Source organism: Narcine bancroftii, chromosome 4 (assembly GCF_036971445.1).
Source record: "Narcine bancroftii isolate sNarBan1 chromosome 4, sNarBan1.hap1, whole genome shotgun sequence".
In the NCBI taxonomy this organism is placed as follows: Eukaryota; Metazoa; Chordata; class Chondrichthyes; order Torpediniformes; family Narcinidae; genus Narcine; species Narcine bancroftii.
Window position 1 is genome coordinate 64,994,148 of NC_091472.1, and position 16,703 is coordinate 65,010,850.

At 38.0% G+C, this 16,703-nt stretch overlaps 1 protein-coding gene across 20 annotated transcripts in view; it reads right to left on the minus strand.

Annotated features, from left to right (window-relative positions):
• The window catches only part of LOC138760639 (girdin-like), a 272,147-nt gene that overhangs the window by 177,227 nt on the left and 78,217 nt on the right, over positions 1-16,703 (minus strand). For all 20 annotated transcript variants that reach the window (XR_011355767.1, XM_069931479.1, XM_069931478.1 and 17 more), the window contains one exon: positions 2,915-2,973. Coding sequence is in view for 19 of the 20 variants with exons in the window: in XM_069931479.1 (XP_069787580.1) it covers positions 2,915-2,973 (59 nt within the window). In the remaining variant the exon portion in view is untranslated. The remainder of the gene's footprint in view (positions 1-2,914; positions 2,974-16,703) is intronic.

Here is a 16,703-nt window from a genome sequence, read left to right on the forward strand (position 1 = left end):
GCAGAATCAGGAGATTGACAGAATATATCCAATTACCTAATAACTGTAAGTTCAGATCCAACAGCTTTCAAAAAAATGTCACTACTCAGCAGCCTACTTGATGGGTACACCATTGGTAACCCTGAATATTCACTCCCTCCACCACTAATGCATGATGGTTAAATTAATATCGATAAAATGCACTGCTGTTACTTGCTGTTACAAAATTCACAAACCCAATTGTCCGGCCAGACCCATCATTTCCACATACTCCTTCCCCACCAAATTGGTATCAGTTTAACTCGACTCATTTTTGTTCCCCCAGTTCAGACCCTTCCCACTTACATCCAAGATACTTCACATGCCCTCTATCTCTTCAAAAATGTCCAGTTCCCTGAACTTGACCATCTTATCTTCACCATGGACATACCCCCCCCCACCCCCGAAGGCCTCAAAGGCCTTTGTTTCTTCCTAAACAACAAATCCAACCATCTCCTCCTCCATCATCTTCTTCCAGTGAGCAGAACTTGTTCTCACCCTCAGTAACTTCTTTGACTCACTCCACTTTCTCCAAGTCAAAGGGGTAGTTATGGGTATCTGTATAGACTCCAGCAATGCCCATCTTTTTTTGACTATTTGGAGCAATCCATGCTACAATTCTACACAGGCAAGGCTCCTCAACTCTTCGTCCATTTCATTGATGACTACTTTGGTGCTGCCTCATGTTGAGCTCTTTCAACTTTATCCACTTTGCTGCCAACTTCCACCTGACCTCAAATTCACTTGGTCAACCTCTGGTCACTCTCCCTTTCTCTATCTCTCTGTCTCCATCTCGGGAGACAAACTCTTGACAGACATTTTCCTCAAACTCACCAACTCTCATAGCCATCTCAACTACACCGCTTCACAGCCTGTTACCTACAAGGATTCTATTCGTTTCTCGCAATTCTTCAGTCTCCTTCACATCTGCTCCCCTGACAAGGGTCTGCCATGTGAGATCATCTGTGATGGCCTCCTTCTTCAAAAGACATGGCCTCCCTCTACTACCATTAACTCAGCCCTCACCCTCATATCCTCCATGACTCACACATCTAACCTGGACCCCTCCATTCCTACCCACAACAAGAACAGGATTCCCCAACCACCCCATTAACCTCTGCATCCAAAATGTCCACAACCTACTACATTATTCCACCACCAGACACAAGGGACATCTCTTTGCCTCTCTTCCTTCTGCAGGACCATTTCCTCTGTGATTCCCTTGCCCAGTGTTCCTTTCCCACCTTGGCTGCTACCACAGTGACTACAGAAAGAGCTACATTGTGTCCACATCTCCTCCCTCACTACCATTCAGGGCCCAAAATAATCTTTGCAAGTGAAGCAATACCAAGTGATTCCGCAGGGGTCATCTCCCGCAATGGTGCTCCTGTTCTGATCTTCTCTTCATTGGAGAGAATGGACACAGACTGGGAGATTGCTTCATTCAGCACCTTAGCTCTTGCTGCCGCAATAGCCGGGATCTCCCAGTGGCAACCTATTTCAATTTCCTGCCCCATTCTTATGCCGACATATCTGCCCATAGTTTCATGCACTGCCAGACTGAGTCCATCCCCAAATTGGTGGAACATCATTTCATATTTAACAGAGATAGGGAAAGACGACAGGAGAGGGGGGTTAACAAAAGCCAGAGAAGTCAATATTAATGCCATCGGTTGGAGGGTGCCTAGTTGGAAGATGAGGTGTCGTTCCTCCAATTTTCAGGTGGTCTCAGTCTGGTTGTGCATGAGACCATGGACAAACATGTCAGCAAGGGAATGGGATGGAGAACTGAAATGGGTAGCCACTGGGAAATTCATGCTATTGCACGCTATTACAAAAATGTTACAGTGTCTTTTAGATATAAAAGCAGTGAGGATTTGGGATACTTGAGAATTGTGCTGAGATACTGAAGTTTGTTACATTAATTATAAAGAAAATATAAAAACTAAACTCTACAATAATAAAAGCTAAAAGTTTTGCCTGGAGAACCTCAAAAATAGAATAGTTATAAGCCTACGGGGTAACTGCAAATTATGATAATTTTACATGTAATCCATTACAAATCTGGGGATGATAAAAGGAGACAAGAACAAGGATGATTGCTAGAGGAACATATCATTGAATAGGATGTCAGTTCTATTTCTAGATGACTTATTGTTGCATTGAGTTAGTGGAGATAACAATGAAGACCTTGAGATCCAATGCATTGCAGCTATACAGTAAAATTAACACATATGAAAGAAGAGAAATGTCTATCCTGTGAAATTTTAGGAGGAGCTAATGGTCTGCTTCCAGTTTCATCATTTTTGCAGGTGATCTACATCTGCCTCATCCACATTTTGATGTCAAAGAATGATGTGCCAAAGAAGAAGAGATGAAGAAATTGTGTATGGCAACAGAATGCAAACTGTTGGTAGCTTCATTATGCAATATTTCCTGGACTGGCAAAATATTCAACAAATCTGGTTATCTTAGCCTAGCCATTTCTCAAATTCCATCCGATAAAACTGCTCGAGAAGGCCAACAAAGAATAATTTTATATGTTTACAACAGAAACAATGGTCATAATCTTACACATCGTCTATTTATATTTTCTGAAGCTATGGAAATTGGAGAGACAGAAATAATTTAGTTCCATTGCACCAATGAAAGAAAAATTGACAGAATAAAAAAATTCATCTGGTGTGACTTGCTACAAAATATTACTGAATATATCATATCATTACATACCACAAAACACTTTACCGTTATGGAACTTTTCCTTGGTAGAACAGACAAGGAATAGAAGCAATCACATGACATAAATTATAAAATATAGTAACTTTTAAACACATTTTTAAACCACCCAAAAACCTGATATATTATATTCCTAAATAAAAGAATACAAGTCACTGACCTGAACTGTGCAACCTAGAAGCAGCAGCAGAAGCTTCTTCATCTCGTTAATTCCACACTCTGAAATACATCAACCATCACTGTAAACCACCTGTTTTAAACTGTGGGGTAAATTCAAATAATTGGCTATGAATGTTAATAATTTTGCTGAAAAATATGCGCTGCTGTTCATTGTAATAGACTTGATGGAAAAATAAACAAATATCCCTTTACAAAAATTACATTACAATTATTAAAGCTTCAACAAATCACCTGAATAAATTATCATTGCCATTGTTTGACCAAAAGAACAGAAAAAAATCCTATTTTAGCAAAACAGCTGCTTTTTGTAAAATGCAGATAATTGAAAACAATTTTTAATTTCGTGTCCAAGGGAACCATTCTCAAATGTTCAATGGTCTGTCATGCAATTAATTCATGTTATTTATTATCCTTCATATTGTAAAGAGGAATGCTCCAATTCTTTGACAATAAGTATTTGTAAAACCCAAACCACCCTCTTCTTGACAAAGGCAATGCACCTGGGCATTTAAATTTTGTTGTGCATTTTTTAATTAAGTTTATAATACTCAAGCAAATCTGAAACAACCCCAAAGCAATGGCAACTCAAATTATTGGCACAGAGGATTAAAAGACCATAAGCAAAAATTGTTGCTGATAGTATTTTTTTAATGTGCTACACTTTAGCCCATACAAGCTATCTGGCATGCACAGTGACATTATATGGCATACAATCCTCATTTGCTGTTATATCCACAACACTGTACCATGCACAAAGCTGTTTCCTTCCCCATTTCTGGCAGAATCCTGTTGTGCTTAGCATTGCTTTCTCACCCTCCATCCCATCAACTGATCGATCATTGTAAGCAAATGAAGCTAACACAACATGTCTGTGACCACACAGTTCAAGTTGTATAACTTTTGAGTTCTGAAAAAGAATTCTGCTACAATTTATAAACCAGCTGGCAAAGAAAATAGTTAACATCCTTATCATAGAATAAATATGCATATATCAATAGCAATGCAAATTCATTAGTATCAATAAGAAAATGAATTAGAAGAAAATTAGCAATTCAATACCAATTTCCCCACGACCTCCCAAGCTACCGAGTCCATATTAACATGAAAGGGTGAATAAGTATTCTTATTCAGTGCTATGCATCATTGTAAAGGGTTTTCAAGAGATTCCTCTTTTGTCAGCAGAATCTGAGTCTCAAATTAAAGCATTTGGCTGTAACTCAACAGTTTACAAGGTCTGTACCATACAGAGCTTTGATTCTGCGATAGACCCAACAGACAGGAATCTGAAGCTATGAGTGACTCCTCTCTCCCATCCTATTTCCACAAGGGTTGAAGCTGAAGGACAACTCTGCTTCAACAAAAGCATCTGAATGGTTGAGATAATGGTTTAGATGAGTCTCTGATACATTCGACCTAGAACTATACATCATTACCAAACAAGATTCAGAGACTGTTAAAATTGAGTAATGAACTGTGCACGGTTAAAAAAGGACATTGCCTTGATTTCGCTGTTAAAAATCACCAAATGTGAGAAGATATAATAGGTAGGCAATCAAGAACACTGAAGAGAGAATGAGAAAAGATTTAAGGATCCACTGGGATATATGCAAAGGCACCTGCTGTGAAGTGGGAGGGAAACAAAAAAAAAAAATCACAAGGGAAAAGAGAAAAGGATAGACAACAAGCAAATAAGCAGGAACCTGTAAAGACAGAAGAAAAGAGTGAACTTTTGGCAGGGACTGATTTCAACATAATGAGCCAAGATAGTCAGGGAAAACCTACTCATTGGTGAAAAAACTATAGTTGGTGGTCAGAAAATAAATTGTGATGCAGTATTAGTTGAAAACGCTCACAAACAAGCACTCAATCTTGAAAAAAATGTGAAGTTCATGCCATCAGATTTAAGGCTGTCCAAGAAGATTTTATGATGTGTTCAAGTTTATGTTTGATCTCACTCTGATATGTAATTGTAGGAATGATTGGGATAGTTGAAATGGATATGAATTGAGAGGTTGGGAAGAAGAATAATCCTGTTAGGTATGAGAGTCAGTGGTTTATACTAGAAGTTCATGGACAATTTGTCTCCAAAGGTGGAGACAGAGAGGTCAAGGAAAGGGAGAGAGGAGCCAGAAACATGCCAGGTTAATGTAAATACCAGATGGAAGTTGCCAATAAAGTTAATAAAATTGTCAAGTTTTGCCAGGGTACAAGAGGTAGCACAAATTAAGTTGATGATGAAGGAGAAGGAGAGTTGGGAAGCAGTATCCAAGTAGGATTGGAACAGGGACTGTTCCACATAGCTGACAAAAAAGGCAAGCACAAAAAATGGAAATAATCAAAGAAGTTAAGAGAGGACAAGCCTCGCCTAGTAGAGGAGAGATTTAGTCAATGGGAACTGAATGGCTCTGCATTCAAGAATGAAGCAGGAGCCCCTGAAGCTTTCTGATGGGGAATAGATGAGTAAAGGACATGCATATCCATGGTGAAGATAAGCTGGTGGTGGCCATAGAATTCAAATTCTTCAAAAAGATGGAGAGCATGAATAGTGTCCCATATATAGGTTCACCTGTCCCAGGATATTGTTGGATTTTTACTGTTGTACCATTGAGAGCATACTCACCTATGTAAATCAGTGTGGTATGGTAACTATCCTATATCAGACCATAAAGCACTCCAGTGGTTGGAGAAAACTGCCCAGCGGATTATCAGTACCCAATTGTCCACTATTGAGAACATCTAACAGAAATGCTGCCTGGCCAGGGTGAAAAGCGTCATCAAGGATGCTTCTCACCCTAACTATGGACTTTTTGTTTTTTACTCTCTTTCCATCCAATAGGTGCTACAGGAGCCTCTACTCCTGAACCAGCAGGCTCAGGACGAGTTTCTTTCCTGAGGATGTGACCCTGATGAATCTTAACAGCACTGAGCAGTATTGTACCATAGTGTACTCTCAGTATTTTTATACTTATTTGTTTGCTGGAGTACTTGCTTTAATTCACGGTTACTTGTAAATAGCACTATTCTTTGTACTTCTTGTTAGATGCTAATTGCATTTCATTGGGTTTATATCTATACTTGGCACAATGACAATAAAGTTGAATCTAATCGAATAGGTAGGAAGGGACAGGGGAAAAATCAAGATGGTGTGGAGATACGGGGAGATGAGCATGGGGGGGGGGGCAGAAACAAACAGTAACAATGCTTCTAGAATTTTGGATAGAAAACAGTGCAGGATTGGGAACAATTAGGTTGGAGGGTGCAGTGGGGAGATTACCTGAAGTGGTCTGTAATGGTCTTAGAGTCAATAACCTGATAATAATAGTTAATGGGGTCTCGGTCCAAAGGTAGATACGAGGTGTTCAAGAAATAGCATCTGTCTCCCTTGCTTGGGTTTGATGGTGAAGATGAGGTTGGTGTGGAGTGGAAAGCACAACGTTCAGGAGGAGTAGGGGGCTCAGGCAAGATTGAGTGAGTGGGGTGAAGTCCAGGCAGCTACTCCTGAAATACTGACTGACCATTTCTATCCATGGATGCTGTCTGAACTGATTAGCTCCTTCAGCAATTCTTTGTTTGCTCAAGATTCCAGCTTCTTCAGGTATTTGTGGTTCTCTAGAGTTATAAAGGGTTGCAAGTCATTAAATTTTGATTAAAAAGATCACTAAAGTTGTAGATAAAGCAACAACTATGAAAATATATGTAGGCTTCTGCAGGATTTGAGTGTTCTTATCATTAGCAGTTGTTGACTGAAGAAGCTAACGGAAAGGGGATGAGTGGCTGGACAGTGAGAACCTGTCCATAATACTGACTTCAATAGGCAAGGCTTGTGCCACCCCCCACCCCTCCCCATTCCCGAACATGTTTTGGTACAGCAGTTATTTCGTGCACAATGAAAAGCCACACATTCAAATTATTTTACAACAAAGAAATAGATCACTGAGTAAAACTCAGCCTATCTAGTCTCTTATAATTGAAACACTCCACCCCAGGCAGCATATTGTTAAAGCTCCTCTGCACTCCCTTTGGTGTAATCAAGTATTTCCTCTGGTGTGGTGACCAGAATGGTACACAATACTCTAATTAAAATTCTGTAAAGTTAGACCATAACTTCCTGGCTCTTATATTCTCTGACTTCGCTAAACAAAGTAAGTATTCCATATGTCTTCATTACCCCCCCTTATCTACCTGAGCTATCACCTTCAAGTAAACTCAGATGTGTACACCAAGGTCCTCCTGTTTTTCAACAGTCCCTTCAGTTGTACCATTAGTTGTTATTGTCCGATCCTTACTAATCCTTCCACTTGCATCACATTGCACTGAGATTAAATTCCATCTACCATCACTTTGCTCATCATACCAATTCTTCAACATGATCCTGTAGACAACTATCCTCTTCATGATCAACATGCGCAATTCTGAACTAATTAAATTTGACATTCATGTGTAATTTAATATTTACAATGAACAGCAAAGATCCCAGCCCCAATCCCTGTATTACACCACTGATAAAAGGGTTCCAATCACAAAATTCGACACATCAATCTCTGTCTCACTTTACCAAGTATTTTGGATCCAATTTGCTTATTTTTTGTGGCTCCAATGAACTTTAGCCTTCTGGACCAACTTATCTGATGGAATTTTTCAAAGGCTTCACTGAAATCCATGTATATTTGTTCAAGTGTCTACATATTTTTCCAGATTCCTGACAAAGAGCTCAGCCTGAAACATCAATTGCCATTCACTTCCAATGGCTGCTGTATGACTTAAGTTTCTTTAGTACTTTTATGCTTTGCACTTGACTCCAACATCTGCAGATTTTCTTGCTTAACTTAAACCTTTCATGCTACATTGTCTTATTTATTTAGAACAAGTATGTTAAGTCACTGAAAAAAATATCACCATTGCCACAAATCTTCCAAATTCAGTGGAAGGGCAAGCAATTCAACAGTGTCCACGCTCAGGCCAACATCACCAGAGGCTCTAGTTTCCTTCAGTCAGTTAATAAAAGCAGGGCATTTCATCTGCATAACCACACCAAGACTCAAAGTTTATTTAAAACTCCATCATGAAAAGAGATGTCCGTCAGACAGAAGAAAGTGTTCAAAGTTTCCTTGAAGAAATGCAACATCCCCTGGCCCATGATCCATTTAAGCAGGATGCCACTGACAATCTTGAGGCCTTGCTTCAGGAGCATACAGATTAATGAAAGTAGAACATAACCTTAAAAATATACCACATCTAATTAAATGTTTTTCATATTGGGATCATCAGCCTTGATTGAATGGCAGAGAACATCTGAAGAGAGGAGTTTTTTTTCTCTTAAAAGACACAAGGAGTGAAATAGAAGCAGACTCTTCTTTGAAGAGGATAGGTAAATTCCTGATTAACAAATGAATGAAAGGTTTCAATAAGAGGCTATGGGTCTTCTTCAACTATCTGGTTTTTTTTTCATACTTTTGTATACAAGTGTCAGAGGTGGCTTTACATGTTGAAATGGTGGAAGGGGAGGTGAAAAAGTGATGTTCAAATGATAATGCTGATGGAGAATCTGAGTTTAATAGAGTTTGCAGAGTTCCTGAGAAGAGTTCTTTCTATGACAATTCTTGGTAGCTGATGAACAAGCCTTAAAGAATATATCAATGAAATGAAATTCTGAAATCTTCAATCAACAAGCCCTTATTTTGAGAAAGTAACCCCTTGATGATCTGAGCAAAAGCAAGATCCTTTTGTAGGATAGGAAAGAACATGACAGAAAGTCAGATCTTCTGAACACGCCACTATGATGAAGGATAGGCAGCGTGGCTGTTCTACAGGTTTCATAGCTACATACTATTAATCTCATAGAGGCCTGGTGCATGCCTTTTTTTTTGTAAATTTTATTTTTAATTACAGTACAGTATTTTTAATTTTCAAGTACAGTATTTAACCATATTATACAGAATAATAAAAAACAATGATGCAAAAATATATATTTTCTCCCCTTACCTCCCCAAAATGTAGGAAAGACAAGAAAAGAAAGCCTGCCTGATAATCATACATCTTTCATTGATTAGTTAAATTTTAAATTTATATAATGATCTTGAACCTTGAATTAACTAAGGTGGGTTGGAGCGGGAGTGGAGGACGCTGTAGATGAAATCATAGCAATAAAATCCATACAAGGTTTTCAAATCTTATCAAAATTTTCTGGTTGATTCTGTAAATTATATGTTATTTTCTCTAATAGTATACAATTTTATAATTCCATTTGCCATTTATTCAACCCCACATTATTGTCTAATTTCCACATTATAGTTATATATTTCTTTGTTATTGCTACACTTAAAAAATCTTTTGATAAATATGTTACGAGTCCAGAGGACCCCAAAACCCAGCAGCAATAGATATTCACCAAGACAAATGGTTATTTCAACAAAAGTCGCTTTTAATTATCTTGAAACATGAAAACAGAAACTCACTTTAACTTATCACTATTGACTAAACTAACCTAACCCCCTTCAAATTCTAAGCACATGTGTATGCAATGTGTGTGTAAGTTCAGAAAAGTTCTTTGGTTCATAGTCCAATCTCACTTCTCATTCCTCCAAGTTCACTGGTTGCAGGCAATTCTTATACTGTGCACAGAATTTAACATTTATAAAGTTCACCAGGCTTTGGTGCGTGAAAGGTAAATGGTTATTGCTCAGGAAGGTTATGTCGGTTTTCAGAGAGAGATTTGTTTTTCCAGGACACCCACAACTGATTCCTTTTCAATCAGTCTCTTCAGTGTCTTTCCAAGAAACTTGCCCCTTCAGGGTTCTCCAGATGATAACTTCTTTTCTTCAGGTCATCACAGAGTTTGTTTTTGTTTCTCTTATTCCAAGTGAAACATTAGACAGCCAGACCTCTCTTCTTGCATGAACCACAAGTGATTTGATCAGGTTGAACTAAGCACTCATAACCCATCTTCCAAATGGAGTTTTCCACAAGCATGCCAGCTTGTCCTGTTCTAGTTTCAGTTGCTACTGATGACTGTAAAACTGTAGAACTGATATCCGTGTGTATATGGCTGTCCCTCTCTCTCACACACAGAGAGAAAGCCTGTTTTATTCTCTCTGGCAGCAAGTTCCACTCCAGAAAGAAAGCAGTTCCGACAAGCTCTTTCATCTGTTGCCTTTTGGTAAACAACAATCCATTACTGAAGTCTCTTGGGCACTCTCCAAGCTTTTGCAAAGACTATTAGCCCCAACATGTCTAGCATGAGCAGAGCTCCAGTATTTTAAATAACATCTGTTTCTGAAGTGTTTGTATGTGATCTTCACTAAAAACCCTGCCCCAATTTATCTCCCAAAAACATATTTATATCCTGTCACAATATCGCTACCCCTCTAGCTTTAGAATTAAATGAAGAAGTCAATAGCATTCCCACCCAATCTCTCTTTAACTTTGCATGCTCTATTTCCATGAAATGAGCTTCTTGCAAAAAAAGCCACATCTACTTTAGTGTTTCTCATATAACATAAACTTTTTCTCTTTAGCGGATTCTGAAATTCCATTAATATTTATACTAATAAAAGATCATTTCCTGCCATTAGACAGCATCCCCCTTCCTCTTCCCTAATCACCCCAACTCTCCTTATATAACATACTACATATATAAACAATCCAGGCTTAAAACAAAAAAAAATAAGGAGAAGAAAAAAGGAAAAACTCCAGAGGCACAAGAAGTTAAAATGTCTCTACTCCCCTGATCTATGTGAGATGCAAAAGATATCACATTAGTGCCCATAACTTCACAGTGGTCAGAGTAATATCAATGTTGGCGGCCATTGTCGGACGAGACCTTGTGCAGCAGTGTCCAACGTCTCCCCAGCTTCTGGCCTCTCTCCTTTGGATGTTACCTTGTGAACAGCTCCAGGATCCTTTCAAAGAAGGCCTCTCTTCCTTTTCTTGCTTGGTTTCTTGTATTGCAGTAAGACCTTTATCCTTCTTTGGTGGCATTGTTAATGTCTTCAGACAATTCTGTATCTCTTAGTTTTTTTTTTAATCACTTTTTCTCAACTTTTGAGAGGACAGCAGGGATTATCTTCTAACCCCATGTAATCACTTGGCATGCCCCCCCTCATGTCTTGAGGTAGGTTCTGAGAGTCTGCATAGATTAAATGGAGGATATATTCACATGTGTAATATACAAATGTGGTGGAGAAACTCATCAGGTCATGCAACATCTACAGAAAATAAAGCATAACCAATGATTCAGGCCTGAGTGCTTTGTCAAGGTATGAGCATAAAGCAGGCAGACACCTGAAATAAAAAGGTGGAGGGGTGTGTGTATGTGGGGGGGGGGGGAGGGTAATAGGGAGGAGTAAAGAAGAGAGGAAGTAAAAGGGGTAGGAACACAGGCTAAAAGGAAAGAGGTTATCGGTGATTGTCCACTTTGACCTGACCCACCAAGAGAACGATGTCTCATATGCCAGACTTTATCTTGGCCTTCAACACGATCACACCTCAGAGGCTAGTAGATAAATTGTCCTTGCTGCATTCTGGATTTTCTGATCAAACAATTACAATCAGCCCAGTTTGGGAGCACATCATTAAGACCTATCACATTAAGCAATGGCGCACTACTGTTCACTCTGCTAATATAGATCTTCAAAATTGAGAAGAGTCTTGCTTTTTCCTACTGACGACATTTACCGGGAGTGCAGCTTGAAGAGGGCTCAAAGAATTATAGAAGAACTTTACTATGCAGCACACATTATATTTGAGCTTCTACAATCAAGGAGGTGGTACAGGAACATCAAAATCAGGACTTCCAGGCTGGAAAATTGTATCTTTCGGCAGGCTGTGATATAGATGAACAGAATCATGTAACCAAACAAATCATTGTGTGTGTGGACAGAAGAAACGTTGTTTTCTTGGGTTATACATGTACAGTCAGATGACAATAAACAAACTTTAATAGGTGGGAAGGCAGTAGAGAAAAAGGGATGAGAAGTTATTGGGGAAGGGGTAGCTCTCTGAATGGAGAGGGAGGAGAAAAGGGTGGAGAGCTGGAGGAAAGGAGACAAAGGGATAGGGAAGAGAGACTCAGAAGGGTTTAATGGAAATTGGAGATGCCAACATGCCTTCGCCCACTCTGCCCTGAAACACAAGGACAGGATTCCCCTTGTGTCACCAGCATTCAACACATTCGCACTTTCCACCACCTATAACATAATATCACCAAGCATATAATCCCCTCCACTCCCAACATTCTGGAGGGACCACTCTCTCCATGACTTATTTGTCCACTCATCCTAACTCACTAATCGCCCTCTTAGTATCTACCCCTGAAACAGCAAGAAATGCTACACTTGCACCACATCTCTGTCATGCTATTCGGGGCCCTTAACAATCCTTCCAAGTGAAGCAACACTTCTCTTGTGTATCTGCAGGCATTGTTCCCTGTTCCCTCTCAGCTGTACAGGTGCATATGCACATTTCGCAAGCAGCACACAAAGGAAATTAATATGCGCAGAAAAGGTTAGTTATCAAAACTAATGTAGTAATTAATAATTATACTTATTGAAAATCTCTTATTGTGTTATATTAAAATATGCCAATAGTTTTATTAGCCATGAGAAATAGGCTGTGCCAAAATAATCTTGAAACAATTTCAAGTTTACATTTGCACAAGCATTTTGTCACAGGTAAAACATTTGTGCAACATAAGATTTTTGTGCACATTAACTACTAAAAACTAGAGGAAACATTGTCTGCAGGGTTCATTTACTGCATCCAATGCTCCTTTTGTGACCACCTCTACATCGGAGAACATGGACTCATACTGGGAGATTATTTCTTTGAGCACCTTAACTCTGCTGCAATAATCAGGATCTCCCAGTGGACTACCATTTTAATTCCATACACCATTCCCACACCGATAGGTTTATCAATATGCACTGCCAAACCAAGGCTATCTGTAAATTGGAGGAACATATACCTAATCTAATGTTTGGGCACTCTCCCACGACAAGGCATTAACATTGATTTTTCCAATTCTGTTAAACCCCTCCCATGAATCTCTCTTTCCCTATCCTTGTCTACTTTTTTCTAGTTCCCCAGACCCTTCCCTTTCCTCTCCATTCAGAGCTACCCTGTCCTCCATCACAACTCAACTTATTTTCTGCTCTGCCCTCCCATCTATATCCACCTTTGACCTCTTTCTTATCTGTTAGCCTGTATTCCTTCCTCCCTAACTTTTTATTCTGCGATTTGCTCATTCCTTGACAAAGGCTCAGGAATGAAACATCTGTTACGCTTCCTAAAGATGCTGAGTTTCTCAAGCACTTTTGGTGTCTCACACTGCAATCCAAGTGTCTGCAGACTTTCCTGTTTAATGGACATTTGGATATTTTTAGTCTCCTCCTCCAACAAGCCAAAGTCCCCATTTGCTTCAAGAAAGAAGTAACAAAAAGAATATTATGTTTGTAAATAAGAACTATATTTCCCAGCATGCAGAGCACACAGTTGGACAGAAACCAGAAGAGGTATATGCTGGCAGTCATGGACATTGTCGCTGAAAGTTGGTTCAAACAGATCAAGGAAAATAAAGTCAGTTAACTGTTAAACCCACATAAAGCCATTCTTCTTGAAAGAAAAAGCAAAACAAAAAGCATAATAATAGGCTTAAATGACGACCAACTGGCAGTTTTGACATCAACCATCATGAAAGCTCGAGAGGCTCTTGCCTACCAATCCCCTACTGCACTCCCTCTACACACACAACTGTAATGCGAAATACCATTCCAACTTCATCTTCAAACTTGCCAATGTCATCATTCTGCTGAGTATCAAACTATGATGAGAAGGAATAGAGGAAAGAGATTGAAAAGTCTAAAGGCATGATGCCAAGATAATCTCTCTTTCAAGTTCAATAAGTTGAAGAAGATGATCACTGACTTCAGGAAGTGAACAGAGCCAACATTCATATCCATATTATTGGGGCTAAAGTCAAAAGAATGGATAGCTTCAAATTATTTTTTTTAAAACATCATTTATAATATTTTAAAAGTAAAAGATAATACAATAAAAAAATACAAACCCCTTTGTTACAAAAATACATTAGTAAAATAGATAATCTGAAATTAGTAAATTAATAATCAACCCCAACCCCGATCCCCCAAACCCGTTAAAGAAAACCCCCAAACTATCCCTATTTCTACAAACTATTGGAGTCTTTTACAAATATTAAAATGCCATACCACATATATGAAAATTAATTTAAAAATAATTAAAATTTTGTAATTAACATACACTAAGACCCATATATTTTAAATATGGATCCCACATTTTAATAAAAAAATAATCATCATGTAATCTATATGTTATTTTTTCTAGATAGATACAAGATTTCAACTCATTATGCCATCTTAAAATACTAATTTCTACATCATCTTACATGTTACTGCAATACATTTTCTCGCAACAGCTAAAGTTAAATGAATAAAAGAAATCTGAAATTTATCCAATTTCAAACCCCTTAAATCAGTCATAAACCCTAATAAAATTAATAAAGGGTCAAACAATAATTGAATATTATATAAATGTTATAAAAATTGCCTAACTTTTAACCAAAAATTTTGCACCTTTTCGCATAGCCAAACCAAATGTAAAAAAAAAGTCCCTTTTTGTACTCCACACCGGAAACATAAATCTGAATCCCAAAAACCATATCTTTTCAACTTCTTCAGTGTCAAATATAACTTATGTACAAAATTATAATTAACTAAGTTATATCTTACATTAATCAACTTAGTTACCCCATTCTCACACATCTTTAACCAATCATCCTCCAATATAGTAAGTTGTAAATCTTTCTCCCATTTACTTTATTCTAAAAACACCAAGTTTCTTCATCTTCTCTTGCAACAAGCTATACATTTCTGATATAAATCCTTTTTTCAAAGATTTTATGATTAATTTTCAAATCTAGACAAATTGGGGAGTTTAATTTCTTGTCCAAAATTTTCTTTTAAAAAAGCTCGTATTTGATAATAAGCAAATATTGAATTCATTGAAATATGAAATTTTTCTTGTAATTGATTAAAAGAAAGAAAGCCTCCCTATTGACTAATTGACTATTGATCAAAAAGATCCTCTACCCTTTGAATACCTTTTGAATCCCATTCCTTTAAATAATAACTATCCATTGAAAATTGTATAATCCTATTTCTATATTTAGGAGTCAGACCAGTAATTTTACCCTTAGATCCAATTATACAATCTCTCTTACACCAAATATCAATTAAATGTCGAAGTACAGGAACACTATAAGACTTCAAAAAACTTGGTCTCCACCTATATATAAAAGAATTTACATCACTTTCTGAAAGGTGACTTAATTCTAATCTAGCCCGTTTAGGAGTTTGCACCCTATCTAACATTCGATTAATGAATTTCAATTGTGCTGCCTCATAATAATTTTCAAAATTAGGTAATTGAAACCACCTAATGCACATTTCCAAGTCAATTTTTATAGCTTCAAATTCTTGCAAATAAAATTCTCCATTCACCTGATTTGCAACAAACTCACTGACATGATGGTTAACAAGTGCACCAAAGCCTCTGCTTTCTTAGAAGATTATTGAAGTTCTGCATGTCGACTTGGCTCTCAAAAAGTTCAAGAGATCCCCTATCGAAAGCATCATTGTTGGAAGTATCACTGTATGGCTCAAGATCAGAAGCTCCAGAAAAAAGGTAATGATGCAGCTCAGAATATAAAGCAAAACTTTCCATGGACTATGTCTATATCTCTCAATACCTTGGAAAGGCAGCCAACATACTGAAAGATCTATCACACTTGGACATGCTCTCTTCTCTCTCCTCCCATAGAACACTATGGATGAGAAGCAGATCCTTCACCCTATCTAGTTTTCAACCTACTCCCATTGGCCTGCACGTGAACCATAGGCTTCCATAACCCTCCCATCCATATATTCAAATTTATTTTAGATGTTAAAATTAAACATCCATCCACCACTTCCACTGAGCGCTTATTCCATGTTTTAATCACCCTCTGAATGAAGAGGTTCCACCAATGTTCCCCTTAAACCATGACTCCAGTTCTTGTATCACCCAACTTTAGTGGAAAAAGTCTGCTTGCCTAGCCTATTCAACCTTTCCCTGCAACTCAGCTCCTCCAGTCCCATCAACATCCTTGTAAATTTTTTTCACCCTTTCAAACTTATTGATACCGTGCCAATAGATAGGTAAACAAAAATGCTCCAAATATGGCCTGATCATTGTCCTATACAACTTAACATAATAGCCCACCTCTGTACTCAATACTTTGATTTAATAAGGCCAATGAGACAAATGCTCTCTTTTCAACCCTATCGATGTGATACCAGTTTCAAGGAATTTTGCATCTGCATTCCTAGATCCTTCTGTTCTACTGCACTCCACAGTACCCAAATGTTTACCATGCAAGTCATACCCTGGTTTATCTTCAAAAAAAGTGCAACACCTCACACTTATCTGCATTAAATACATCTGCCATTTTGAAGCCTATTTTTCCAGCCGATCTGATCCAGATCCAACTGGATCAAATGTTTTCTTGTATTTCTTTTGCTTCTCAAATACCTCATTTGTTCTTTGCTGTCTATACTTGCTATGCACCTCCTTCTTCTTAACCAAAGCCTCATTGTTTCTCGGAAATCTTACATTTAACTGTGACAAGGACACATCAACTCTGTACTCTTTTGAGCCTCCCATTTACCAAGCACATCATTGCCAGGAAAAAAAAACCT